Source organism: Artibeus jamaicensis, unplaced genomic scaffold, assembly GCF_021234435.1.
Source record: "Artibeus jamaicensis isolate MK-2021 breed Jamaican fruit bat unplaced genomic scaffold, CSHL_Jam_final scaffold_916, whole genome shotgun sequence".
Classification (NCBI taxonomy): Eukaryota; Metazoa; Chordata; class Mammalia; order Chiroptera; family Phyllostomidae; genus Artibeus; species Artibeus jamaicensis.
Window position 1 is genome coordinate 55900968 of NW_026522059.1, and position 26987 is coordinate 55927954.

Genomic DNA, 26987 nt, shown 5'->3' on the forward strand with positions numbered 1-26987 from the left:
CGATTCCCAAGACGCTCCGGAGACCCGGCTTTAACTGCCTTTTCTGCTCTGTCAAACCCAGCTACAGCCTCCGGCACCCCAAGTTGCCGTGCTGCCGAGGTCCTTTCGTTCCTCAAGAGCGAGGGGCTGTCTTCGGCAGCGCCTGATTGCAGGTGGAACCGTCCAGTGTCCCACGGTTAAGGAAAGTGGTGAGACTGGGACAGCGAGGATCGGACGGCCACAGGAGGATGGCCGGGGCACTGCCAACTACCGGGCCTGGCAGGCGGAGGCCGGGACACCCCACGGCAGGGGGCGTGAGCCGCGAAGGGAGGTGTGACGAGGGTTGGAAGCTGCGGCCACGGCCATGTGAGAGGGGCTGCCCCTCCGCGGTTCGGCTGACGGCTGGCGGGCTGGGGGCTGGGCCGGGGGCGGGGTGCACCCGGGGGCGGGGAGGGCCGAGCGGAGGGAGGGCAGATGCTGCTGCTGGCTCGTCCCGGTCGAGGGTTATATAGCGCAGAGCGTGGAGCCCGCTCAGAGGCGGCCGGGAGCGCTCTGACTTGCAAGTGGCGCTTCGCTGCGGAGCCGGGTGACCGAGTGACAGCAGCAGGGAGTGCACGGCAGGGGGACACGACACCGCGGGGGCAGCTGCCAGCGTTTGGGCAGCGCTCGCCTGCGCCGAGCGAGTTGCCCCTTCCCGGCGCTCCCGCTGCCCCGCACCCCACCCTCCCACCCTCTCGCAACTTGGGTCAAGTTGACAACTCCCGCGGCGGCCAGCCGGCCCGTGTAGTCTCCGCCGCGCGCCCCTCCCCCGGGTGAAAAGGAGTCGCTGCGCCGGCTCCGGGAACTCTTGTGCAGCGGCGGCTTGGCCATGAGGGCAGCGCGCGCCGCCTAACTCGCGGCTGTCACCGCCGCAGCGTCGGGACCCGCCGGCCGGGAGGGCGCTCCGGGACGGGCAGGCTGCTGCCTGCAGTAGGCGCGGAGCCCGGGCAGCTACCGCAGAAGGCACAGCCCGGGGCCGCCGCGCGGAGCCCGGGCGGGAGTGACCCCGCGCACTCCAGCTCGGACTCCAGCCCAGCGGGCACCTCGGGGACGGGCGCGGGACGCAGGCTTCTAGTACCGGTTGCTCTTACAGACTCTCCCGGGTGGGGAGCCGGGCTGTCCGGCGCGGGGTGGGCGCAAACGTGGGCGCTGGGCTCGTGCGTTGCCTCGGGCTTCGCGATGAACATCGTGGTGGAGTTCTTCGTGGTCACTTTCAAAGTGCTCTGGGCGTTCGTGCTGGCCGCAGCGCGCTGGCTGGTGCGGCCCAAGGAGAAGAGTGTGGCAGGCCAGGTGTGCCTGATCACCGGCGCCGGCAGCGGCCTGGGCCGCCTCTTTGCCCTGGAGTTTGCCCGTCGTCGGGCGCTGCTAGTGCTCTGGGACATCAACACTCAGAGCAATGAGGAGACCGCGGGCATGGTGCGCCACATCTACCGCGACCTGGAGGCGGCGGACGCCGCAGCGCTGCAAGGTAACTGGGACCTGCGCCCCAGCATTGTTGGGTTAAGCCCCTCCCCGCCCCCGCGCCCACCCGGGAGGGCCCCGAAACCCCACTGTCATGGTCAGCCGGCTCTCGAGAAAGATAACCACTCCCCACATCGACTCGGACTTATGCGAGTGGATTTTTCTCCATAAAGGAATATGATCTGTATTTTAGAAGGGGAAAATGTGCCAAACCCTTTTTGTAAGGGAGGTCCTATTCCTTTGGGGACGACTGTGGGGTTTCCTGAGCCCTCTGAGGACAGGGAAAGCAGAAGGAACTTGTTTTCACAGGTTTGAATCCTAAAGAAATGCCTCCATCGCCTTTCGATGGGAAACTTATTTGGAAAGTAGTACTTAGAGTCGATGGAAGCACGTATATATGTTAATGTGGTTTGAACCTCTTAGACTAGGGGCAGCACTGATTTCACTATAACTTTAACCATGAGAAAATAATTACAATGTTTCACCAGAGATAAGTGCTTTGGTTACATACTTTGCCTGATTGAAAGATGCTCTGCCTCTTAAGACAAAGTGCTTGAAGGATTTAAGCCTTTTTGTAAATTTATTCCGTGTTTTTGGTAACCTCAGGAAATCTGCATTTTTGTATATTTATGAATTGGCCTGAATCTGAGACTTTAAAAATAAATCAGAGTGGGAACAATAAGCAACCATAAGTACTGGTTCAGGAAATTTGATAATCACCCTTGCTTTTTGACAAAATTTTTTATTTCCAGGGAAAACATTGAACTATACAGGGAAGATTAATTTGGGCACCACTCCTACCCCGTGATGATCATTGTCGCCAAAATTATTGGCACTGACCTTTTAGGTTAGAAAATCAAAGGTCAAAAATGTTACATCTTCAACAATGGTTTGGAGGGCAGAGTAAATACAGATTTCTGTGCTCTCTGCCAAAACCTCTAAGAGATAGTGGTATTTGTTTTCCAGGAAAGAGGTTTTGGTTTTTTAATTGAGTTCTTGTGTGCTAAAACGGCATATTTACCTGTGAGCTTGATTTGTGTGAGGGTGCTGTGCTGGTTAGAACACATCAGTGACCTCCACTTTTCATGAAAAACTTTAGATTCATTTCTTGGCTTTTAATGAATTCAGATGATTAATTACAGTTTTAATTTGTGAGCCTTGAGGTGAGTTTTTATTTTTGAGGGTGCACCTACTAAAGAGTAAAAGCCACTTCTGGCCACTCCCCACCCCCTCAAAGGAAGAGTGTAGTGTGTGTGTTTGGGAGGAGGGGTGTTAACTCTCTGGGCTGAGATCAGTTCTTTCCAGGTGTCTTTAGCTCCAGGAAGCTGATCCCATGAGGTCTGACTTGTATTGGGCTTGTCACAGTTACATGATTTTCCCCTAAGCAAAGTTCTCCAGCAAATTGCTCTAATTCCCCAAGACTTCTAGGGGAGGAAGGCAGCTGTAAGTTCAGTCATTGGCAAGCCTCGCAGTGTTAGAAATTTGAAGCTCACTGTAGTATTTTTGTTTTGTGTGATCTTTGTCCTACTGATTACCACGTGACTTACGTTTTACAACCCCCCACCCCCTGTTGCATCCCCCCCCCCCCCGCTGCTGCTCGTCTGGACTTCTGAGGACAGCTGGGAATGGTGAGGAAGAAATTCTGCCCCACTGTAACCTGCAGGTTTTTACCTACACCTGTGATGTGGGAAAGAGGGAGAATGTCTACCTGACAGCCGAAAGGGTCCGCAAGGAGGTTGGCGAGGTCTCAGTCCTGGTCAATAATGCCGGTGTGGTCTCTGGGCATCACCTCCTGGAATGTCCTGATGAGCTCATTGAGAGAACCATGATGGTCAATTGCCACGCACACTTCTGGGTAAATATAAACATCCTTATTTTCATTTCTGGGCCCTCCTCAATGAGAAGCTTGGGAAGGAGAGAGACTTCAGTACCAGCCTGAAAGCCATCTGCACATTTCTTCACAAAGCTTCCTTCTAACTCACTATTCCCCATGGTGAATTACATCGTACACCAGTTACTATTAAATCGCTGTTTGCTCCCCCCCACCCACCCAATTCAGTGTTTCTTGTGAGGGTAGAGGACTGAACATTTTGAACTAGTTTGAAAGACTGCCATAAAAATAACAAGGGGAAGCATAAAATCCTGGGTTTGTTTATTTTACTTTCTGTTGAGTTTGTAAAACATCATTTGTTCCTATGAATTCCTAAAATCAGAGTTTAGGCTTCCAAATTACTGCTCAGCCACATTTTGGGAAGTGCCAAAGAGTCTGAGATCAGCATTTGTGGTCCACTGGGAGCGGTCAGGCCACCCTGGCAAGGCACTTAACATCCATTGACCATCTCAGGGTCTGTGACCTTGTTCTGTTGGAGTACATCTCAGCTTAGAAGATGCCTCTCTTAGAACAGAAATCACCCTGATAGGACCACAGAGTCACTATATAGGAGCAGGAGGATTGTGAGGTCTGGTGGACCAGGAGCTTAAATCATATCAGCTTCTAGATGATGGTTAGAACCTGAGAGCGACTATAGCAACTAAGGATGAGAAGGCAGGCAAAACTAACCTCAGTCTTTCAACTGAAATGATTCAATAGTGGTAGGTGTGAAACCCTTCCTTGTAACTGTACATTGTCAATCCACTTTATGCTTTTCTTCCTCCATAATATTTCCCCTTTACTTTTGTAGACAGATAGGATCTGATAAAGAAAGGGTAAGGAAAGAGGGTGGTATGTTTTGTTTTGTTTTTCCATAGGCGGATTAGCCTTCTAATCAAACACAACAAAGAACTGTTTCTCCTAAATAGGTCACAATAAACCTCATTAGTTTTTTAGCGACTGCTTAAAAACTTAATGTGGTTTTAGAACTACAATTCAAATGTTGCTCCTTGAACATCAAACCATTTTTTTGATTCTGGAAGAAGTTTGTATGTTTTATTTTCAAACATGAAGTTTATTTAATTCATTTCCACACCTCTAAAAATGAACATATAAATGATGTGAACTACTTACGTTTTACAGGAGGAAAGAAATGACCAGATACAGTTTGGGGGAATTTAAGTGTGCTTGTGTGTGCATAGGGGGTATATGTGTGTGTGTGTTGGGTGCAGCGTGGGTGGGGATTGAATAAAAGTCCTTGCTGCCTCGGGGTCCACAAGAACAGGTGGCAGGTGGAGAAGGGGGTGGGGTGAGACAAGGAAAGGCCAGTGCAACTGAACAAACTGGGCAGTACAGCTTATCAAGAATCTTGTGTGTTTATTATTCTTAGTAAAACAATCACCATTTGAAATAAAAGATGTACCTAATTTGCAGGTGGACTGGAGTTTTCATATTTGAAGATGATAAGGATGAAGCTGCTATAGAAACCTGAGTTGATTTTACTCAACTTATTTATCCTTAAACAGATATTCAGCCATCCGTAGTCTAGTTATGAGTCGTATTAAAGACACCAGGACTGGTCTTTTCTGGTAACATGTGACTGGGATGTTGCCTGGTTTCTGAACCCAGAAACATTTACCTACACAGAATACGCTAAAGTTTAACCCTCTTGCCTATTTTCTCTGCATGATTATTTTGTTGAATTGTAAAAAATTTCAAATGGAATCAGATTTTTAAAGAACTCCCATTTGACTCTCAGTTAAATACTAACAAGAGGAAAGCAGCTTCTGACCTCTAAACATTCTATGAAATAAGAGCTAATTTAGAATGTGTTAAACACAGAAAATCCATAGCTTTAGCTTGGAAAATGCACATCAGTTAATGTACTTGTACCTTAAACATCAGGCTACTTTCTAACTAAGGAGAAAAATTAAATCTGCAATAGCAAAATTATTGAGGAGCTGAATCTATACAGCAAGAAGAAAGAAATCACCTTCCCAAAGGCCTTTTGGCTTTGAGATGTTGCCTAACTACACAATTTAGGGAGTTCTTGGAAGCCTTGACAGTAATGACGTCACTTCATATTAAAATATGGGAGGCTCCTGAATTCTCCAGCTGTTTTTCTCCCAAGCATCTGAGCTTAAGAATTTATTTTCAATATTGAATCAGAAAATTCATTTTCAAGTTGGAATTTTTAACTTCTTGCCAAGACTTAGAAACCTTTTAAGAAGTTGAGATCTAGTAACTAAAATGTACAAGAAGAATGGTTATAATTTTTACAGTGATTTATTTATTTATTTATTTATTTATCTTTAGAGGGGAAGGAGAGGGGGAGAGAAACATCAATGTATGGTTGCTTCTAGTGCGTCCTCTGCTGGGAACTGGCCTGCAGGGAACTGGCTTGCAACCCAGGCATGTGCCCTGACTGGGAATTGAACCGCGATCCTCTGGTTCGCAGACCTGTGCTCAGTCCACTGAGCTACACCAGCCAGGGCTTACAGTGATTTTTTTGGTGGGGGAGATTTACATGGCCTAAGAGCCACCTGAATTGAGCTTCATTCCAGTAGTCTTCTCAGGAAAATGTTCATGGTTAGTTCAGAGACGTGCAGTGTTGGCACCTGCTGTTCCCCTTCCAGAAAAATAACCACTGTGTTTTTCTACTGTATCCAGGTGGGGAAAAGATGCTGCCCCAAATGTTTTAAAAAGCAGATCAGCTTAGCAAAGACTTGTTTGGTAATTTGAACAGATCTTCTTGAGCCAGACTCTTAAGTAGCAGTTGTCTGTTTTCATAGAATCAATAGTATGCAGTCCTGACAGAGAGTTAAAGACATGTGCAGTGAAATAAAAAACCATGTGGGTGTCATGTGGACATCCACCAAAACGCTGTGGATGCTGCTAATTCCAAACCATTCCTCACACTGTTGCCTGAAAGGCCCTCTTCCCCATTCTGTCTCCCTTCGAAGGCCTAGCTCAAGTTCTTCCTATAACCTTCCCTTACCACTCCAACCCTTTTCTGGCATTTTTGCATATCAGAGCTGTGAGGGTCTTTAGAGATCGTCTTGTCCAACCTCTTGTTTTCCTATGAGGCTGCAGTTGAATGACTTGTTGAAGCCTTTTCTCTTACCACCATGGATCTCCTGCAGCCTTTGTTGTCATTCCCAGGCTTTGGTGTATAGTATGTGTTCTTTGATATAATTTTTCATACCTTGTGCTCTGAAACCCTGCCGTAGGTGGCAAGCCATCTGAAGGCAGTTTGTTATGTGCATCTGTTTGTTTTCCCCCACCTGGCACAGATCTCTACTCATAAGTCACTCAGTAGAAGTTTCAAAATAAAGGCGAGGCTTCTTCTTAAACATTTAGAAGATGACCTATTCAGAGAATGCTCACATGAGTCTATCTTCTGAAATTTCAAAAGGTAAACGTTATGCTAGACTAATTTAAGCTGGGTAAGATTGATGAGATTTCAAAGTGGGGCTGGCTCACATTCATTATTGTTTGTATCTCTTTTTGTTTTCCTAAATAATTTTTCCATTCTCCTTGCCCCACCTGTATGCTCATTTTTTAATATACTATGTAATACCATAGTGTGTTAAATCTGCTCAGTGATGTGAGCCTAGTAACTTTGAGAGAGCTGGTATGTATATGCCAATTTGAATTAAGCTCAAGTTGAATATCTGGCAACTATTCCTATTTCCCCATGACTGGGCCTCAAGGAGAAGACCCCCCACTCTGTTTCCTTGCTTATTGCTATTTTCATGCACATTGGCAGTTTTTTCAGTACCTGACATTATTCTGCACAGCCCTCCAGTCTGCTGTGATTCTTCATCCTCCAGTAGTCTTCCATCCTCAACTCTCCTAGGAACCTTCTCTTGGTTACCAGTTAAGAAGCAATAGATTTGGCGTAGGTCCTAATCAGCATAATCTGTTGTGCATCATTCATGGTGAGGACAAGACAATGGAGAATGTACACAATCAATGCACTTTGTTTGCCATAACCACAAAAACCATCTTAGGCTTTCTGTATTTGGTGAGATGCAAAAGCTTGAAAATACCTCCCTAGTCTTCTTGGAAAAATGGAAAGTTGGCCTCCACATAGGAGCTGCAAACCCATGTTTTTCCCAGAACATTGACATGGCTTCGCTTGTTTCTTGTCTAAGAGAAGTAGAATCTTGCCCTTTCTAAAAGGTAAAGTCCTTTGGCCCGTCTACGTGAGCAGCACATTGATCCCTGATTAACCAAAAGGGGGAAGCAGAAGCATTTAGCTGCAGGCCTTTTATGTTCTGAAAAAATTTTGCATTGCAAAGGACTAAATCTGTCAAATAGCTAGTCTGTAATTTACTTCTATTGATATGGTAGTCAGACAAGATAATTGGTAGTTAATTAATAGACCACTTAACTTAAAAGGTTTCACAGTTTTAAAATACTAATTACCGAATTTGGCATTTATCTATATCCAAATGTCTAAAGTCTATTTAGTTAAAATCCATCCAGGAAAAGTAAAAGCCCACTAGTAGATCTGAGTAATGTAGCACTTAACGACATTAGTACCTAATATCTCATGAATGGTTCCTAATCATTAATGTTCAAGATTTTTTTGTGATTTACTAGATTTTAATCTCAAATACTATAATTCTGTTCTCTGGTTAGAGAAACCTAGTTTTGTTCACAGCCTCTTAGATTTAGATTTTTTTTTAATTACTTCTAGATTATTCATATAAAATTATATATCCAGTGCTTCCTTCTCCAAATCATGATATTAAGAATTCTTTAAAAAATTGTTAGACTATGTTTTTTTATAGAGCATTGTTTTCCTGTCTTAGGATAACCCTAAAAACTTGCCATTCAAGGCTTTTTTTTTTTTTTAAGATCTTATTTATTTTTAGAGAGAGGGGAGGGAGAAAGAGAAGGAAAGACATGTCAGTGTGTGAGAAATATACTGATCAGTTTCCTCTTCCACAAGCCAGGCATGTGCCCTGAGTGGGAATTGAACCGGCAACATTTCAGTTCACAGGCCTGTGTTCAGTCCACTGAGCCACACCAGCCAAGGCCCAACGTCCCTTTTAAGTCTATACTAGGTTTGGCTTTTGTTATTAAATAGATAGATGCATAAAAATCAAATGTTTGAGCTTCAGAAATAAAGGCTTTTTTGTCTTGAACTGAACTTTAAATTGATGTGGGGTAAGCCTACTTTGTCTTATTAATTCTTGTGGTCACAGTTAAAAATTGAGTAAAACATCTCTTTAGGTAGTAACTACTAGGGTACCTGAGACTGTGTACCTAACAAAGTCATGTCATAGCCTTCTTAACACAAAATATGTACACATGCTCATTGAACTTTTATTGTATTTGATACATTACATGCTGGGCCCATGTCTACTACTACCAGAAATCAATATCTATGACATGATAAAATGTCACTTTACATAACTGGTGTGAGCAGGGAACCATTCTATAAAAATCTCCCCAACATCTTTGATATATGTTCTCATCTGTCTCTTGTTATCTCAATTGTTTAGAAGATATTACTAAGTAACCAGTGTTGTAGGAAAAAATAACAGTGCTGCTTAGTCGCCACATGCAATGTGTAGCTTGATCTTCCTGCTGAATGTGACCCTGTTGACCATCTCTTTGAAGCTCCATGCTTTAGCTTCCATGATAAGCCCAGTTTCTCCTGCTTCTCTTCCCATCAATCCTCTTAGCCTTCCTGCATCCAAAATGTAATGACTCTGCAGCCTTGCATGCTCAGACCTCTTCTCACCGTGCACTTCTAACTGGATAGTTTATTTATTTCAATGGCTTCAACTGATTTCTGTGGCAAAGTTCACACAACTATCTTGCCTGTTCCACGCATTTTCGAATATCAGCAAATCTGAAAACCGAATTACTGTTTTGCCCCTTATTGTATCCCCAAGCATGGCCAGTATCAGGTGTGGTGACACAAGCAGTACCTTTAATTGTCTATCCTGCACACATGCATGGGTCACCAAGTCCTGGCTGCTCTCTTGCTTCCGTGTATTTTGATCTCTCCTTTCCACTCCTGCTTCCACTCTGCTGCTGTCACCTCTCGCCTGGGCTCTGGAAAGAGTCTCCTAATGTCTTTCCCTGTTTCCAGCAATTCCTCTCCAACCTAGGGTCATAACTTAAGCAGACTAGAGTTTATGACATGCCTGTTTAAAGGTCCTACTGACTGGAACCGACCTTAAACCCTTGCTTGACTATTTGTGTTCACATCATGAAGTCCAGGTTCATTCACACTGCCAGTTAGACCTCCCAGGGCTAATTTCCACCTGCCTTCAAGCTCATCACCTAAATATTCCCTGGTATACCCTCAATTGAGGTCCAGCAGGGCTGGACACCTCACTATTCCCTGAAGGAGCCCCGGCCATTGACCTATTCTGCCATTTGAGTCCTGTCTTATTGGGAGACAAAGTTAAATAGTTCAGACAAAATGTATCCCTATTCCTGGGAAAGAAAAACAAACACAATCATGTTTTCATGTTGAGTGACTAGAATCTTTATATATTAAGGACCAGTCCTTGCAGAATCATCTCAAATTCCTGGTTCAGGGAATGTCCTCTTGTTGAATTGTGTGCTACTCATCTCATTTCCTGGAAGCAAAGTTGGTATTTATTCTTTTTTTTTTTTTCTGGCTATTTCTACATCCAAGGCTTTAGCCATTATCTGAGCAGGTAGGAATTAATCTATAGGTCATGTCAGAGTGGAAGCATTCTTTAGCCAGTGCTCATGCTGACATTTATTGACTGCCTGGATATTGTCCATAGCAGTCCTTCACCACGCACTGCAGGATTGGACCCCTCGGGCCTGGAGAGAAGCTGCAAACCCAATGGCTGAAAGCTCAACTGCCCCCGTCCTCAGTTCTCTTCCTTTAACATTGTTTTTACCCTAATCATTCTTCAGGTTTTCAAGTGAACTGACTTTAGTAACTTGACTGTATCCTTGAAGATGTGGCAATCAGAAAATTACTTCAAGCTTTTAATTTAATTTATTTATGTTTAGAAGGGGAGGGAAAGAAAGAAGAAGAGAAATATCAATGTATGGTTGCTTCTGGTGCATCCCCTGCTGGGAATTGGTCTGCAGCCCAGGCATGTGCCCTGACAGTGAATCAAACCGAGATCTTTTAGTTCGCAGGCTCGTGCTCAATCCACTGAGCTACACCAGCCAGGGCCATACTTCAAGCAGTTTTAATAATCTCACTTGGGAGTTAGCATACATTTTTTTTTTAAGTAGGAAACCCCTTTTCATTTAAGTTTTTCTTGAGTTAAGGGATATGGATAGCAGATTCATCTAAAATTTCTGTCTCTCGGAAATTACAAGTAAGTCTTTTTCAACTACGATAAGTAGCCAGTTAGCCTCTGTCTAATCCAGATAGCTGTTTGTATGGGTAGAAGTTTGTGTGTTTGCTTGTTTCGGAATGCTCAATGAGTGATAAATGCAAAGGCTCAGGGCTGTGGTGCAGTTACACCATCTGGACATGAGAAAGTCCATCTCAGCTTGTGCTAAGTCCTCAATACCCAGGATGTTTTGGGACCCCCCCCCCAAATTGTACTATGCTGAAATTCCACTAGGGGGTGTACTGGCAGGGTGGATTTCCTTCTACACACAGTAATCTTCCCAAGATAAAGGGCCTTTTGTAGCTAATCTTTGAAGTGTGACAAACTCTGAGAGTCCTTAGGAAATAGGAAACTCTCCCCTGCCTCCACTGAATGGGTTGAATCCAGTGTTTTAAGCCTATAGCTCCAGGGATTGGATAAAAATGTGTTAAATCTCCCTTGGTTAATTAGTGATTTCTTATCTCAAAATTTACTATCTTAGTTAGATACTCAAAGAACTAACACCTCCCACAGTTTCCATTAACTGACATAAACACTCCTTTTAAGCTCAGACTCCTGGTAAGCATACCTGGAAAATAATTCGGAGGATGAAATCTTTCTTTGAGAATATATATAGACAGAGCAGGCAGCTGGTCTCCATAATAGGGCAGCCGAGGGGCCCTCACTGTGTTGTGACCTGACACTGTGTTAGACACCACCGTTCAGAGTAGAGGTTGTCAGAGCATGGCCTTAGGGTCACATCACGTTGACCCTGACACACTTGGCCAGCCACTTCCAGTCACCTGGATCTCTGGGTTTACAAAAGCTTGAGTCATCTCAGCCCTGGAAGGGATGCTTTCAACAGCAGGAATGCTAACATCTTTTACTTGATCTTAACACTGCATGGCCTATTCCTTTTTCCTTTTTCCTTTGTCAGTTCTCAAACTCAAGTTCACACCTGTCAGAGACCATTTTCCTAAATGCTCTGAAAGTAAAATTAAGTGAACCAAGGGGGGGGAAAATTGAATATCCTCTCATAATGATCATAAAACTTTCAACACTTCAGCAAATGCTGCTAGAATATTTAACAAGTAAGGGCAATTACTGCTGCAACCTTGAGTGCTGTCAAATTAGCCCAACTGACAAGCCACTTACAATGACTTCACATTTGGAAACAAAACATTACTTGGTCTGTGAAACTTTCAAAGATCACACAAAGCTGTGTGAAAGGTGGAAGCCATGTTAACATTGAGAACATGGGCGATTTTTGGTTTGGGGAAACCACAGTGTTTCTCATTTGCTGCTTGCATAAAATTGGAATTTCTTGCTTTTCCTTCAAATAGCTTAGTATTGGAATTTTTTTTATATTAATATGGTTCACCCTCTTAGTGTGATTCTAACCAGTGGGGCTCAAACACTTCTGAAATCATTGTAACTGGGAAAATATGTGTGGTGTAATGTAAGTCCATGGGTATTTTCAAGATAAGGGAAACTTAAAATTCAAAGCCTGAATTTTTCCACCTGCAAACTGTAATTAACATATTACCCCCAACTGATTTCTCAACGGTTTCTTAAAACAAGGTAGTTCTACAGTCTCTTGGAAAAGAGGCAACAGCAGCTATAAAAAATATTTCTGTATCAACTGTTACTATTTTTACATTTGCTGGGCACTTCTCCGTCAAGCATCGTAATTTATATTTTAAAACAGTTGTTTTCTGGTCTTAGTAAAACAAGACTAAAGAAAAGGATTAGAAAGGGGTGTCATGGGAAAGTGCTTGGTGTTTTCCAGCACTGGGGGAAAAGGCGGCAAAGGTGACTGAACAAACCACTCAGCAATGCGTTTTTGAGGCTTCCTGTAGTGGTCAGGATGGGTTTTTGCCCGCAGTGTGGTCTGATGCTGTGTGGAGGGCAGGGAGGCTGGGAACCATAACTAGTAAGAACCAGGAATGGCAGGGACGCGAAAAAACAACATAACCAAGAATAGATAGCACTTATAACCAAAAGAGCCTATAAGTATATGTTTAATGAACCTTGTGTGCACTTACTGTACTTTTATATAGCACTTAAATTTTACAAAGCCCTTTCATGCACACTATTCTGAATTTAGTAGAGCTTATCTCCATTTTTATGGAATAAACCAAGATCGGTTATGGGACATATCCAAGGTCACCCCTGGGAAACAAAGAAGCAAAGACTCAGACCCTCTTCCTAGGGCTTTAGTTTGGAACCTCTACAAAGTGCAGTAAGTCCTCACTTATGTCAGTAGGTTCTGTGACTTTAAGCAAAACGACATATAACAAAACCACCTTTACCACCGGCTAATTGATGTAAACAAGAGTTAATTTCCTAAAGCATCTCATCAGTATTAATGAATGATGTCAAATGAAGCGACGTTGTTCAAGGAACTGCTGTACTTCCCTGGGCTACATGTTCAAAGCACCTAAATTTGCCTGTGAGTCACATCTGCTTTTGTCCTGTTGTATAATGTGAGAATCCACCTTCAAATATTGATTGTTTTTTATTAGCATGGTTAGTTTAGCAATGGCTAATTAACTCTAGCTTAATATCTCCAGAAAGTTTGCTCCATAAATTAGACAAGCATGTAAACTTGTAGACTAAGGAATGAATACCACATTAAAATTTTATTACCACATCCCAATTGATGTGTTTTTCTGTGCCTTTCTGTAGTTTTCATGGAAAATAGTACAGTGCATCCATGCTCACCCAGCTTCCTTCCTCCTCTTCCTCCTGTGCATGTCAACATTGACAAACGAGATGTGAAAAGGAGTGGATAAAAAAAGGCTCTTCTACAAGGGCTGGCTGAACAAAGCTCTTTACATATTAATATTTGGTACCAAAATGTCAATAACAGTGTGGTTTTAGTTTAGTTTTATTTTTAAGCTTATTATCTCCTGGAAAATGTAAAATCTTTATTCTGTTACATAATAATCTTATGGGATCAGAATTCCAGATAACTCCATCAGCTTTGCCTTTGAAAATGCTAATCATGGTTTTCCAAAATTGTTCAGTGTTGGCCGGCTGATGGTATCCAAACTTAATGCCCAAGCATCAGATTTTCAAAGGGGTAATTTTTTCCTAGGTAGGGTTTTCTCATAAGCTTACCAAAGCATGAAAGCTTCAGAAAGGCAAATGTGAAAAATGAAAAAGATAAATGCTGAGGCTAAAAGAGTCTGAATTTCCTGTCTTGAAAGCTACGCTTTCAAAGCCTTTGCGGATGAGGGGAAATGATTTTGAAGGCTTCTAGGTCTTGTTTTGAAAGCTTGTTCTAATGTGGACAGAGATGTCTGAGTCTTTTCAGACTGGTATGACAGAATACCATAGGCTGGGTGGCTTATAAACAAAAGAAATGTATTTCTCACAGTTCTGGAAGTTTGTCCAAGATGAGGGCTCTGGCAAATTTGGTGTCTGGTGAGGGACTCACTTCCTAGTTCCTAGACAACTAGCTGTCTTTGCTGTTACCTCAAACGGTGGAGGGAGTAAGGGAACTCTGGGTCTTTTACAAAGGCACTAATCCCATTCACGAGGGCTCTGCCCTCTGGACCTAATCACCTCCAAAAGCCCCACCTCCTAATACTATCTCACCTTGAGAGTTAGGTTGCAACATGAATTTAGAGGGAGACATGAACAGTCACAGACCACAGCAGAGGGACCTGTTAACTACTAAAAATGGACCCAAGGCTAATATGCATACAGGTAGTCTGTAAACTCCCACAGTCATCCCTCAGAGTTTTGGGGCTTTTGGCTTTGACTTGACCGGCCTTCATCTGATAAACATTATTGAGAGAAGAGTGTGAGGAACACACTAACATCCTGGTTTGAGAAACATGAGTAGGATAGAGAGCAGAGAAACCAGTACCTGTTTTTCTGAATTTGTAGGAGAAATTGACCTGAAACCATGTGAGGTTTGGAGTGGACAGATTCTCTGGCTTATACTGGAACTTGATGTTCAGCCTGTGGTCCAGAACAGAAGCATCACCCAGATGGCCACATGTTAGAAAGTAGACTCAGGACCCTCCCTGACCTATTGGGTCAGAAATTGTGTTTGATTCAGGTTCCAGTTAATCTGTTCACATCAAAGTTGGAGAAAGAACTGTTCTCAAATACTTATTTCCCTTCCCACTTTCTCAATATTCTCCTTCCCCATACCTTTCCCCCCACCCCCCACCCCGAGGTAATCAGCCCTTTAGGAACCTTGTAGACTAGGAAAATGGCAGTCCGTGTACTCTGGGGTCCACCCTAGTTAAGGGTTAATTCTTTGATTTGGGTTCCAGTCCAGTGTCTAAAAGAAAATATCCAAGTGCTTTCTTGTCACTGTTCCCCTTGGTCACTGTGCCCAGGATGGAGTTTCTAAAACCATAAGTATCATGCACAGAGTCAAGACCGTGCACTGAATTGCCCCATTCTTCCTGCCCAGGATCAAATGGCTGTCTGGAAATAGGTTAGAGGAGGGAGGGGACCTCACCAGATTCGAATCCTGCTCCTTCACTCCTGGCCCCTGATGTGTAGTTGGCATTATTGTCCTTCAGAGAGATTTCTTTTTTTCTTTTCTTTTCTCCTTTATTTCTTTTTTACCTATGAGGATACATTTATTAAAGCTGGAAGATCTTTCTTAACAGTGGAGTGGTGGTTTGAAGGTATTGACATATAAGCTAAAAGTGATGGGTGTTTCAGCCCAATTTTAAGTTGTTATTTTTTTAAGCCCAGAATCTTTTCCAAACCTAGAAAAGTGTCATAACAATGTAAGAATTAGAGCTTAGAAAAAAATTGCAAGATGATAAGGGACTTGATTTGCTAATGTGTATGTTCCTTCCAGAGAGGATTCTGTCTTGGAGGCAATTTCCCCCTTGGGCATTTGGCAACATCTAAAAACAGTTTTGCTTGTCAGTCCTGGGGGGTTGTTACTGGCATCTAGTAGGTAGAGGTCAGGGATGCTGCTAAACATTCTGCAATGCACAGGACAGCTCCTCCCATGACAAAACTACCCAGCCAAAATGTCACTGATGCTGGGATTGAGATCTTCTAGAACACTGGTTCTCATTTGGCTACATCCCTGGGAGTCACCCTGGAAATGTCTCTTGATGCCTCAGTCTCTCCCTGGTGTAAGTAGCCTGGAATGCAGCTGGGGCCTCCGAAATACAACTTCCCTTAGGTGATTCCATGTGTAGTTTAAGTTGAGAACCACTGATTGATAGAAAAGGTGGTTTCTGTAATCCTTAAATTTATTTAACATGCCTAATACAGTAACAGTACTTTATAGACCCTCACACATAATGAGTAGATTTTAAGTTGTGACAAAGCCTACTTGAGAATAAAGTAAGTTTTCAGGAATATACTTTTGATGATATTTCTTATTTAGGTTAAGACCTTAATTGTTTTAAAAAGATTCTACAGTAAGCAAAGTAGAAAACAGAAGAATCTGAACTGTTTACAGGTATGAAGCACAATGGATGATGGAAGGTGATCACGGGGGCCATGCTGGGCTGGGCTGTCGGAGGGTGGAGTGGGCAAGGGCCCCGCCGCCGCAGGCAGCCTGAGCAGGGGCGAGCCTGTGTGCACGTGTTCATGCCTCATGGAAGTGGTTACCAGTCACTAGAGCAGAACAAAACCTCTGCCCTTTGGAAGATCTGTCTTTATTACAGTTTCTGAGATGTGATTTGAGCATGGGGCAAAGCAAAGGGATTAATGACAACCTGTTGTTCAGCCAACGATTTGGCAGCAATTTTGTGGGCTATTTTCATTATTCTATAAAGAGTTATTAAATAGGGGGAGGGGCCTGAGCTCGAGGGAGATCCTGGAACACTCCTTTGATCATCTGGAACTCAGCCAGGGGGAGGGTCAGGGAAAACAGCCTTGCAGAAACAGTGCTCAGGATTCACAGTTTCTTTTAGGACACTGAGCTTCCATTGGCTAAAGTCAAACACAGAAAAGCGATGATCATTTTGCAGATAAATTGTGATTTTTTAACATAGAAAAGGCATGAATTTGAATTACAGTATTTTTAGGCACAGGCATGACAACATATACATGTTTGATGAATAGATATTTTTACTGCTCACCAGATGCTGACACTAATGGAGTAATACCTCACTGAGTCATTTACGAGAGTCTCATGCAAGTAATACCTCAGTGTTACAACTTGTATTTTGAAAGCACGGCAGGAATTAGAGAAAGAATTGTTGGATATACATCATCATAACATTTTCGAGCTAAGAAACTTGGCGACCTCCTTTTCATGGCACAAATGAGTTAAGTCAAGAGAGGTCAAGGAATGAGGAAGGTTAAGTGATTGGCAGTCAGGACCATGTGGTTTCTGGACTCCAGAGGCCAGTGTACTTTCCAAGCAGTGTGAGTTTTAAGTCACCTCCTTTTTTAGTGTTTCTCTATAGTGCTCTCTAAAATGTAAGGGAATGGTGGTATCTGAGTTTCTGCCTTGGGGTAGAAAACTCATCTCATGCTTCAGCAGTGGTAAGGCAATGAAGCACTTATTTTTGCTGAATAATTCGTGGTGTCATCATCTAGGTGTTGGTTTGAAAAGCTGCGCTCTTTTATTAGCTTCTTGGTTGCAGGGCAGCTCTGGGAGTGGACCTGTGTGTTAGCGTTAAGGATTAACTCCTGCCTGCAAATGTGTAGCTAATCCTGCATCCTCAACACACTCGTAAAAAAAGAACATTAGATGGTACGTGTTTGACAATTATGACATTTCTCATGTCCCTCCTCTATAGTTACAGACAGAATATCTTGTATCAGTCTGATGTACATTTTGATGGACTTTTTGTTAAGACAGAATAGTTCTAGGTGTCAGTATCTTGGGGCTCCATTGCACAATTTGTCCCTTTCTGTCTACAAACGCATCTACATAGGAAAGAGAAAAAAGCCAGGATCCAGTTACATGAATTTCAGAATTTGTGCTGTTGACTGTATCTAAAATAATTATATTTTATTAGTAGCATAGTATATTAGTAGCATAGATAGATTCAGGTTTTACTTTTTAGTTGAAGATAATTTTGCAATGAAAATTTTCAAGTAGCATTTTCTATGTCAAAGTGAAATGTCTAAAGTTTGGTGGTCAGTATATTCATTAAGCAGATACCTTTAAATCTACAGCATGAAGAGTATATATTTAACCATAGGTTCCTTTCCCAGGTTAGGTTGGAGGTATGTCATCATTGTAAGTGTCTGGTTTATCCTGGTGACCTTTGTAACACAGTTCACTACATTTCCAGTGCCTTCAGTAGTTGGTACTGTTGAATCGTAGTTCTCCAGGAGCAGGATCTGAGTTTTCAGCAAAGAGTGCCACCAGATGTCATTTTAGCCTTGTAAATAAGCAATATGGTCCTTTGTGATTCTAACAAAAATAAGTCACTTTGGTAACAGCACAGACAGAAGCAGCAGCACACCCCAGCGAGCGCTGCTGAACCTCTTGGAGGGTGGGCACCCTAAGGATGTCCAGTTGGATGTTCTTTATTCAGTGGTGTCTTGATTGTATAATTTTTAATTGTATGTATTGCTGTTATTTGGAGATTCTAAAAACCTTTAGCTATCAGAAAACTGTACCATACATATAACTGCTGATGGTATTAAAATGTCCCCATCAGAATATGATTTGTGGGTCTTTAGAATGTGTGCTCTGATTCTTGGATGTTCAAATGAGAGATAAACACTTCAAAACAGTTCTTTTAAAATATGCCTTTTCTTGAATTGACCACAGGACAGTTGTAAAAATGCACAAATGCACAGAAATACAGTATGAAGCTTTTTCCCGCTGTGAGAAACTAACTTCACTTTCCTCTTCATACCCATTAACTCGGACTTGCTAGCAAATATGGAGAATACATTCTGGGCATCTTACCTGCACCTTTAAAATGTCATCATCAGTCTCGCACTTTTAAAAGTCAGGCTTTGCCAGATACCACACTTCTTCACATTCTCCCTTTTGTTTAACTCTGGGCTAATTTGTCTTGACATTGCAGCCACAGGCTCTGCGCTGCAGTCTGTCAGTAGAGCACCAGGAACGATGTGGATAGCTGGGATTGTTGGAAGTTAACTTGGTGTAAACTTAACATTCAAAGATTTCTCGAGATACAACATGTCATGTCTATATCCAGTCACACTTCTGTTCAAGAAGTTCTTGTTTATATTATAAATACGACCTTTACAGTTATTTTTCAAAGTGCCTTGTTCTAAGTGCCCGGTTCTTTGAAGAGGACCCCTGAGGAGCTATGGCGATACTAGACTTGTTGACTATGTTCCGTAGGAATGTCCGTGTCCGTGTGAGTGTCCCTGTTCCTTCTGTTTTAAGTCACACAGCATCCCCGTCAGCTGGTGGCAGACCGTGGTATTGGAGTCTGGTCATAAAAGTTTATCATGGGTAATCAAAGGTGTCGCTCCACAACTTTTTAGCCAGGGGCTGTTATTAAGAGTTTTCAAGGTAAGATAACCCCTAGGTCTATTTCAACTCTAAATTCTTTCACTGAACAGACAAATTAGCATACATTGGTTACTGACTTTGAAACCAAGATCGTCAATCCTGTTTTCCTGATAAGGAACTGGATATCCTCCTCTGTTTCTTAGACATTTGAGTAACAGGACATGGTGGCAGAGTGTAATTCTCTAACTTAGGTTAAGCATCTAGCCAACCTTGCCAACCACCATTGGCACCAACCAACTCTGTACTTCCTTTAGGGGTCCCTTTATCAGGTGCCAGCTCCCAGTCCACATAACCCATCCCTACAGGGGAGAAATGAGAGCAGTCTGGTGTTCAGTGAGTTGTCTGAGCCACGCCGCTCAGATTCTCCAGTGGTGGCACAGCCGTGGATTTACACTTAAGCTGTTTGGGTATGCACTTCAAATGTGTCCTTTACGTTCTGCTGAAGACTCTTGGAGACAAAGTGAAAGATCGCGAGCCTTAGCTTGAACTGACTGGTGTCATGGCAACTAGCACTTCACCTTTCGCTGGTCCCCATCTCATACATTAATAATTCATTATGAAGTGCCAGATTTCTGTGTGCTGTCAGACTGTGTCAAGGACAGAATATGCTGTGCTATCTCAGATGTCATCTACCAGACTGTTGAGGGCAAGAGTAATTAGAAAAGAAAACTAGTCAGGTTACTTGGGAAAATTCCTGAAAGTGTGATGCTTTCTAGCCACTCATAGCATTTTTCTTGTAAAGGAAGGGATAGAATTCGTGTTGATCAAAGTTTATTTGGTAATGTGCTCCAGACATAAGGCAGGAGTTTGGTTGTGGAAATAATGCATGAGCAGTAATTGCTGGCCTCCATTCAGGCAGCAAAGAAAATGATTAACAGCCTTAGTGCTCAGTCACGTGGATCAGGCTCCAGGGTGAACCCTTGAAAACTCAGGTTTAAAAAGAAACTTGAGCGATCCCTGTATGAATGTTCTTGTCCCAGGCGCACAGTAGGAGCTGAGTGTTTGACACCAGCTTTGAAAGACAAGCAGTCTGGATTCTGAGGCCGACTTTGGCCTTGGGTGCTTACTTCACTTCTCACTTTCTTCAGAGCCTCGTTTTTCCCAACATTGTTTGTAGTTGTCACAGTAATTGTAGTCTTAGACCTGTAATTGGTAAGTCTCTCTGAATGGAGAATGTAGGCCTTTGTCTTGGAGTGAGAAAATACGGTGACACGTTAGATTTCATTCATACAGGCCAGATCTGTCTCTGATCAGGCAAGAAATAACGTGTTTTAAACAAGACATTGATCTGACACTACTTTCTTCTAAACTATCCCCTTCCTCCAAAAAGAAACCTTCAGATTAAAACAAACCTATGTTACACTTTACTAGCTACTTAAAATGAAGCATATTTCCATGAAAAATATGTTTACATCTCACAGTTGGAAAAGCTTTGTCACTTAGACCTATTTGGATTCTTTTGTTTCTCTTTTTCTTTTTCCTTTACATACAAAACCAGGAGCTTAAATGTCCCTCCGAACTACTTTGGCGAGGGTGCAAGAGGAAGAGAGCCAAATGACATTTTTTTACTGAATATGAATCATAAGACCCTGCTTTAGTGAGGGATAAACTAGAACTGCTTTATATTTGATGTTCTGATTTAACACAGTTAAGTGCTGCTGAGTATAAATTCTGCATAGAGACTGGAAGGGGACCCGATGTCATTTTCCTATTACTGGTTAGATCAGAATACAGAACCTGCATGTAGCAGATGTTCAAGAAATGCTTGTTGAATAAATAAGTTAACTCTACCAGACTAATTTCAGGGGAGAAGACATTCATCAGTTTCAGAAACTTGGCAACAAATTAAAGTTTAAAAACTGTTAGGAATGTGTTAATCTTCTGTCACCTACTTCTATATGGTGCTGGGGCCTGGATTAGTTGTTTAGAAGTGGGTAGCAAGGCTGTGGCACATGAGTATGGGCAGTCATTAGAGTGAGCCACCAGATGGTCACAGTGAGGGCACCAAGCAGCATGTTGTTACTGGTATTTTACACTGTGTAATTTCCTGCGATGTAACACTGAGTTCTTGTACTTAAGAACTTCACAGTATGGCCCTTCTAAATATATACTCATCTTTCAAAACTAAGCAACTTTTAATACTTAAAAATGATTTCTGAATAACATCAAGAATAAATTTTATACTTTTTAACTAATCTGGAGACAATCATAACTAGATACTTAAAAGAACACTTACGGACTTGATTGCTTAAGGTTTTCTAGTTTAGATTGGAATACCTAAGCTGCTTTGCGATGCTACCTTATTTCAGTTCTGTGATACAATGGCTATATGTAAGCTCTAGAGCCTAAAGGTGAACCTGTAATGACCTCAAGTACCACAACTTGCCTTTTTTTGGCTCTCAGATAGACCAAAATCGTTATGACCTTAACCATTCCCGCTTACTACCACAAAGAAGTAAAATCAAGCTGAAACATGTATCTCTCGTTTGTGCAGCACTGTGGCGGGTCTGTGAGGTATGTGAGGAGTCAGATCACTTTTTTCCATAGTCCGGTCACAGTGTAGTAATTCTCCCTTAATAGTTGAAAGAGTCTGTATCTTCCAGCCCAGTCAGGGCAACCAGACATATGAAAACAATTAAAATCAAACTACCATAAAACATGTTATAGTGAATGTTACCAAATGTAAGTCTTAAATATGGACAAAGTCAAGGTGAATAGAGTAAAATTAGATAAAGACTTAATACCCTGACTACTTTTGATAGAGAAATATTGGGAATCTCCAGTGACAAGAACACTTTCAGGCATAAGAGGCTATGTAAATCTGTGATGAATATTATACTTTGAATTACATAGGAGGGCATTTGGGATAGATTGTCAGAGAAGAGAAGAGGTCAAGGGGAAAACAGGTGAGAATAAGCGTGACATAGGTGACAACAGTAACACCCCTGGCCCAGACCAATGGGGTCCAAGTTGGGGGGCAAGGGGTGTTAATACTGGTCAGGAGTCAGACTAGGGAGGACCTTAGGATGTGTCACCAAGATTCACTTGGCAAATTGTATGTGTCATGTATTGGAACATGGAAAAACTTCAGATTAATGGAATGACTTTTTGATCCTGAACATACAAAAATTATCATAACACATTAGATGTTTTTGCAAAAATTCAGTGACCCATTAACAGGAAACTCTCTGAGAAGGGAATGCAGCTATTCTTAAAGTCCATTGTATAGCGTTTGAGTTTTTTAACTTCATAAATCATGGGAAGCTGTGTTGGCAATAGGCTATAACTCAACGGTAGACAGATTGCTCTTTGCTGCTTTCTTTTAAGAAGCAGGTTATAAAACTGTTGGGAGCCTGGTAGAGTAGTTCATAGATCATCTTAAGCAATTTGAAGTAATTAAAAAAAAAATACAGCCTTGTATCCTGAAGGCAACAGAGCTGTGAGTAAGAAATCCATGCTGCTGGAGTCCACTGCCCTGGAATTTGTCCTTGAGCTCTGTTACACTGAGTGGCCGGTCACCTGCCTCTGGGAAAGTCACTCCCCAGCACACCCTATCGTAGGGTGTGGTCATTCAGAAGTTTTTATCAATACAGAGTTACCATTGTGACACAGTTTTCATTAAAGTGATTCTGTACTTTTACCCAGCTTTTTTACTATACTAGAATGTCTTCTGTTAGTGCACTTTGGCAATAAAGCTCTATGTGTGCTAGAATATGATGCAGGAACATCCCTTCGTTCATGGGTTTATCACTATTTTGACGTAACTATTGGGAAAACGTTAATACAAGACTCTGTCTGTGGGGAGGCTGGAGGCTCCTCACAGACCACAAGATAGCTACAGTCAAGTCGTGAGCATAAAAAGATCTCTGACTGGGATCGTTTGGGTTAACAGATAGCTATACCTTAAAAGGTGATAGAGAGCCTCACACTAATGGTTTTCTTTTCATCTGGACATTGTCCTCAAAGCGCTTTCTGTTACAGTCTCATTGGTCACGACTGATAATAGGCCTGCCGTGCCAGACAGGGTGCAAGTTTAACCAGACGCTTGAAGGATCTTCTGTTTTTGATAAATACAAAATTTTGTTCTGTGATGTTGGGTTGGGTTTTAGGTGAAACTGTTTTTTTAAAAGATTTTATTTATTCATTTCTAAAAAGGAGGAAGAAAGAAAGGGAGAGAAACATGGATTAGTTGCCTCCCACCTGCCCCCAACTGGGGACCTGGCCTACAACCAAGGATTGTCCCCTGATCAGGACTCAAACTACAACCTTTGGGTTCGCAGGCCAGTGCTCAACCCACCAAGCCACACCAGCTAGGGCTCGATGAAACTCTTAATGTCAGTTCTGAAGCCTGAACCTCACTTTTCTTTCAGACCACAAAGGCTTTTCTTCCTACCATGCTGGAGATTAATCACGGTCATATTGTGACGGTTGCAAGTTCCTTGGGATTGTTCAGTACTGCCGGAGTTGAGGTTTGTCAGCTACAAAGCACTTCCTTCATTCAGTTGCTCTATCTCCTGACCCCCCTAAATCCTAAGGAGAGCAGCTGCTGCTCGGATGTTCCTGAAAGCCTTCTGCCTGGGCGCCCGGGGCCGTCTGGTGTGACCTAATAGCAGCGGGGAGAGAAGGTGCCGCGCCAGTCCTCAGCGTGCCCCATTCCCACCAGCAGTTTGACTGGTGATGATGGGAAGATCCAGGGTCAAGAACAAAGCCGTAGAGAGCCAGAACAGTGCCACAGGGAGCAGATAGATGAGGCGAAAGGTTGACCCTCTTTTTTTTTTTTTTTTTTTAAAGATTTTATTTTATTTTTAGACAGAGGGAAAGGGAGAGAAACATCAGTGTGTGGTTGCCTCTCGCGCACCCTCTACTGGGGACCTGGCCCACAACCCAGGCATGTGCCCTGACTGGGAATTGAACCTGGAACCCTTTGGTTCACAGACCAGAGGTCAATCCACTGAGCCACACCAGCCAGGGCTGACCTTCCGTTTTGGTCAACTTACCAAAAGTGAGCTATTATCTCGTGTCAGCTCATCAGGTGAGATGGTTGTGGCAGATGTGAGGGGGCATGCACTGTAAGTTTGTGGAACTGGCCCCAGTCAAACCCTGTTCTTCACCGTATTCAAATGATAAAGCATGTGGATGTGTGTTATTCCGTGCTGTTTGTCCTGTGGGTGGTTGTAGCATTAACATTGAAAGCATCACCCCATACAAATACACAAAAGGAAAAAAGTGTGCAAAGGGACAGAATAATAGATAGCTTCTGCAGTCATTGCTAAATTTAAAGTTGGGTAATGGAGAACTTTATTATTCTATGTTTCCGCAGGTTAAGTTCTAGTTTAAGTTCACGAAGTAAAGTTATTTTCATTTGTACTTCATCCTAAAAAGAAAATCAGATCATAACCACTTATAACCTAAGCTAGACTCGCCTTTGTTCTCCTAGCATTAATTTAAACAAACTGTTTTTCAGTTTCCTTTGCTGAACAAGAGGCCATTTGTAAATTTTCCAGACACTTCAAAGTGAATCTCTCCATTTTTAACTCTAGCCCATTGGCTTTTGTAGAGTCCTTTGTGGTAACTTCCCCAAAGTAATATGATACGTCGTCGATGTGGCAAAAGTGTTCATCTGTTTTTGCTATTGCTTTGAAAATATTATTTCTGCACTGAACCACATCAGATATCTGTCTTTTAAAACGCTTTCCTTTTCTTTGCTTAGTCACCTGTAACCTTTTGTAGCAAACATGTAACCAGAGTAATAGGCCAGGGAGGAAGCCTGGGTTCGGTCTGGTATCTGCATGTACTTAGCACATTCCCCTCCTCTCTCCCTCAACTCAGGATTACTGCGCCAGTAAATTTGGAGTCGTGGGTTTCCATGAATCCCTGAGCCACGAGTTAAAGGCTGCTGAAAAGGATGGAATTAAAACAACGTTGGTTTGCCCTTACCTGGTAGACACAGGCATGTTCAGAGGCTGCCGAATCAGGTTGGTGAGAACATATATTATTACTGATAAAGAGCTGTTTTAAAAATCGCCTTTCCATATTCGGAGAATATGTGAAATTGGATCCTCAAACATAGTCAGCCTTGCACTTCGACTGTTATTTGACAGTCGTCCTGTAGTTTTCGTTGGCCAAAGGCTTTGTAAAATTGAGGTAAGAAGGATTAACAAGCGAGGGTCTGGCGCCACACTGGTATCACCTTGCAGAAGTCAGTCTAGAAACATCAGACATAACATGGCTTCCGTACATCTTCAAGAAGAAAACGTAGATACCCAGGGTTTTCCTTAGGAGCCACTTCTTTAGGAGATACTTTATTTCTTTAATACCAGTGTTGGAATGTCAATGTCACAGAAGAGTTAGACTCTGAATTTGGGAGCTTCCTTTCTACAAAGAGTGTATGTAGCGAGATTCACTCGGACAGAATGAGAAGGAACAACTGAGTTTACTAGACATGAAATGAAATACCCACCCACTTTGAAAGGAGGCATATGGGGATATAAGTGTCAGATCACATCTGACTTGAGCTAAGCAAAATAAACAACTCCATGAATCATTAAGAAGGTACTTGTGAAGACATGCTTACTTTAAAATCTTTGCTTGAATGAATTTGAAAGGCAAAGGAAGATAACCGAACCAATTCCCTGTTGGTCACCTCCTGAACCTGACCAAGCAGTGAAATAGGTGGAAGGGGATTTGAGTCATTGCACTGTCGGCCTGACTCCTTTCCTCTGTGTGTGTGTGTGTGTGTGTGAATCAGTTGCTGGGGTCTGAGGAGCTCTGTTTCCTATTTAGTGTTACAGCCAGTGTCCAAAGCCATAGCGGGACAAAGAAAAGTAAAAGGTATAAATTAGGCTATTGCAACATGTAACTTACTGAATTCAGCTGAAGGTAGATGTCTCCATGCACTTCACGTCAGAGCCCTAGAGAAAATACCTTGGCTTCTCCCTATTCTGGCACCCGGTAAAGCATGTAGCTGACTTTTACTTCGCTCAGAAAGGCTATGCCAGTGTTTTCACACCATTATTTGAACCACACTGAATACTAAAAGTTTGGCATCTTGGTTGGGTTTAGTGTTTGTTATGCCAAACACCCTTTTCTTTTTATGTTGAAAGGAAAAAAAAGTAAGTTGAAATACCTTTTGAGGCATTTTTAAAACTTGACTCCTTGCAGAAAAGCAGACCAATTTTGCCTTTTTTCTTTAACTTGTTTTCTGGGCTAGGTCCATTCACAGTAGAAAAATTTAGAAAATACAGAAAAGCACAGTGAAGTAAACAAAGTGGACCCAAAACCTTTGTCACTCAAGTAACATCACTGTTAATGTTCCAATATGTGTTTTCAGTCTTGCCTAGTTTGTGTTCATTCTTAATTGCATTTTTTAATTATATAACTTCCAGGAAAGAAATTGAGCCTTTTCTGCCCCCTCTGAAGCCCGATTACTGTGTACAGCAAGCCATGAGGGCCATCCTCACCGACCAGCCCATGATCTGCACCCCGCGCCTCATGTACATCGTGACTTTCATGAAGAGGTAACTGAGGGGTCCCCCTTGGGTCCGGTCTTCCCATATCCACCCCCGTAATTTAATTAACATCTCACATTAGCTAACCACTGTTGCTTTCCTTTTCAGCATCCTCCCTTTTGAAGCAGTTGTGTGCATGTATCGGTTCCTAGGAGCGGACAAGTGTATGTACCCTTTTATTGCTCAAAGAAAACAAGCCACAAACAATAATGAAGCAAAAAATGGAATCTAAGAATCTTTTTTGTGTGGAACATCATTTCTCTCAGAAGACGATCAGGATGTTTCAGTTCAGTGCACATCAGCATTACTGACATTCTCTGGATTCTAAATCCGTGTTGACTTTTTTAAAT

The 26987-nt window shown here is 42.6% G+C and overlaps 1 protein-coding gene across 1 annotated transcript; it reads left to right on the top strand.

Annotated features, from left to right (window-relative positions):
- The first annotated feature begins 453 nt into the window (after positions 1 to 453).
- On the top strand, positions 454 to 26987 carry RDH10 (retinol dehydrogenase 10). The gene is made up of 6 exons (XM_037138374.2): positions 454 to 1486; positions 3099 to 3334; positions 23500 to 23598; positions 24959 to 25104; positions 26515 to 26646; positions 26746 to 26987. Exons 1-6 carry the CDS (start codon positions 1198 to 1200, stop codon positions 26867 to 26869), a joined length of 1026 nt encoding a protein of 341 aa, XP_036994269.1. The 5' UTR covers positions 454 to 1197; the 3' UTR covers positions 26870 to 26987.

What these genes read in the sequence shown, in the direction of transcription:
- RDH10 (XM_037138374.2), top strand. Translation starts at nt 1,198, where the DNA reads ATGAACATCGTGGTGGAGTTCTTCGTGGTCACTTTCAAAGTGCTCTGG. An exon ending in ATTGCCACGCACACTTCTGG is followed by an intron (nt 3,335 to 23,499) that starts GTAAATATAAAC and finishes CTTTTCTTTCAG; the next exon opens with ACCACAAAGGCTTTTCTTCC. An exon ending in TCAGTACTGCCGGAGTTGAG is followed by an intron (nt 23,599 to 24,958) that starts GTTTGTCAGCTA and finishes CCCTCAACTCAG; the next exon opens with GATTACTGCGCCAGTAAATT.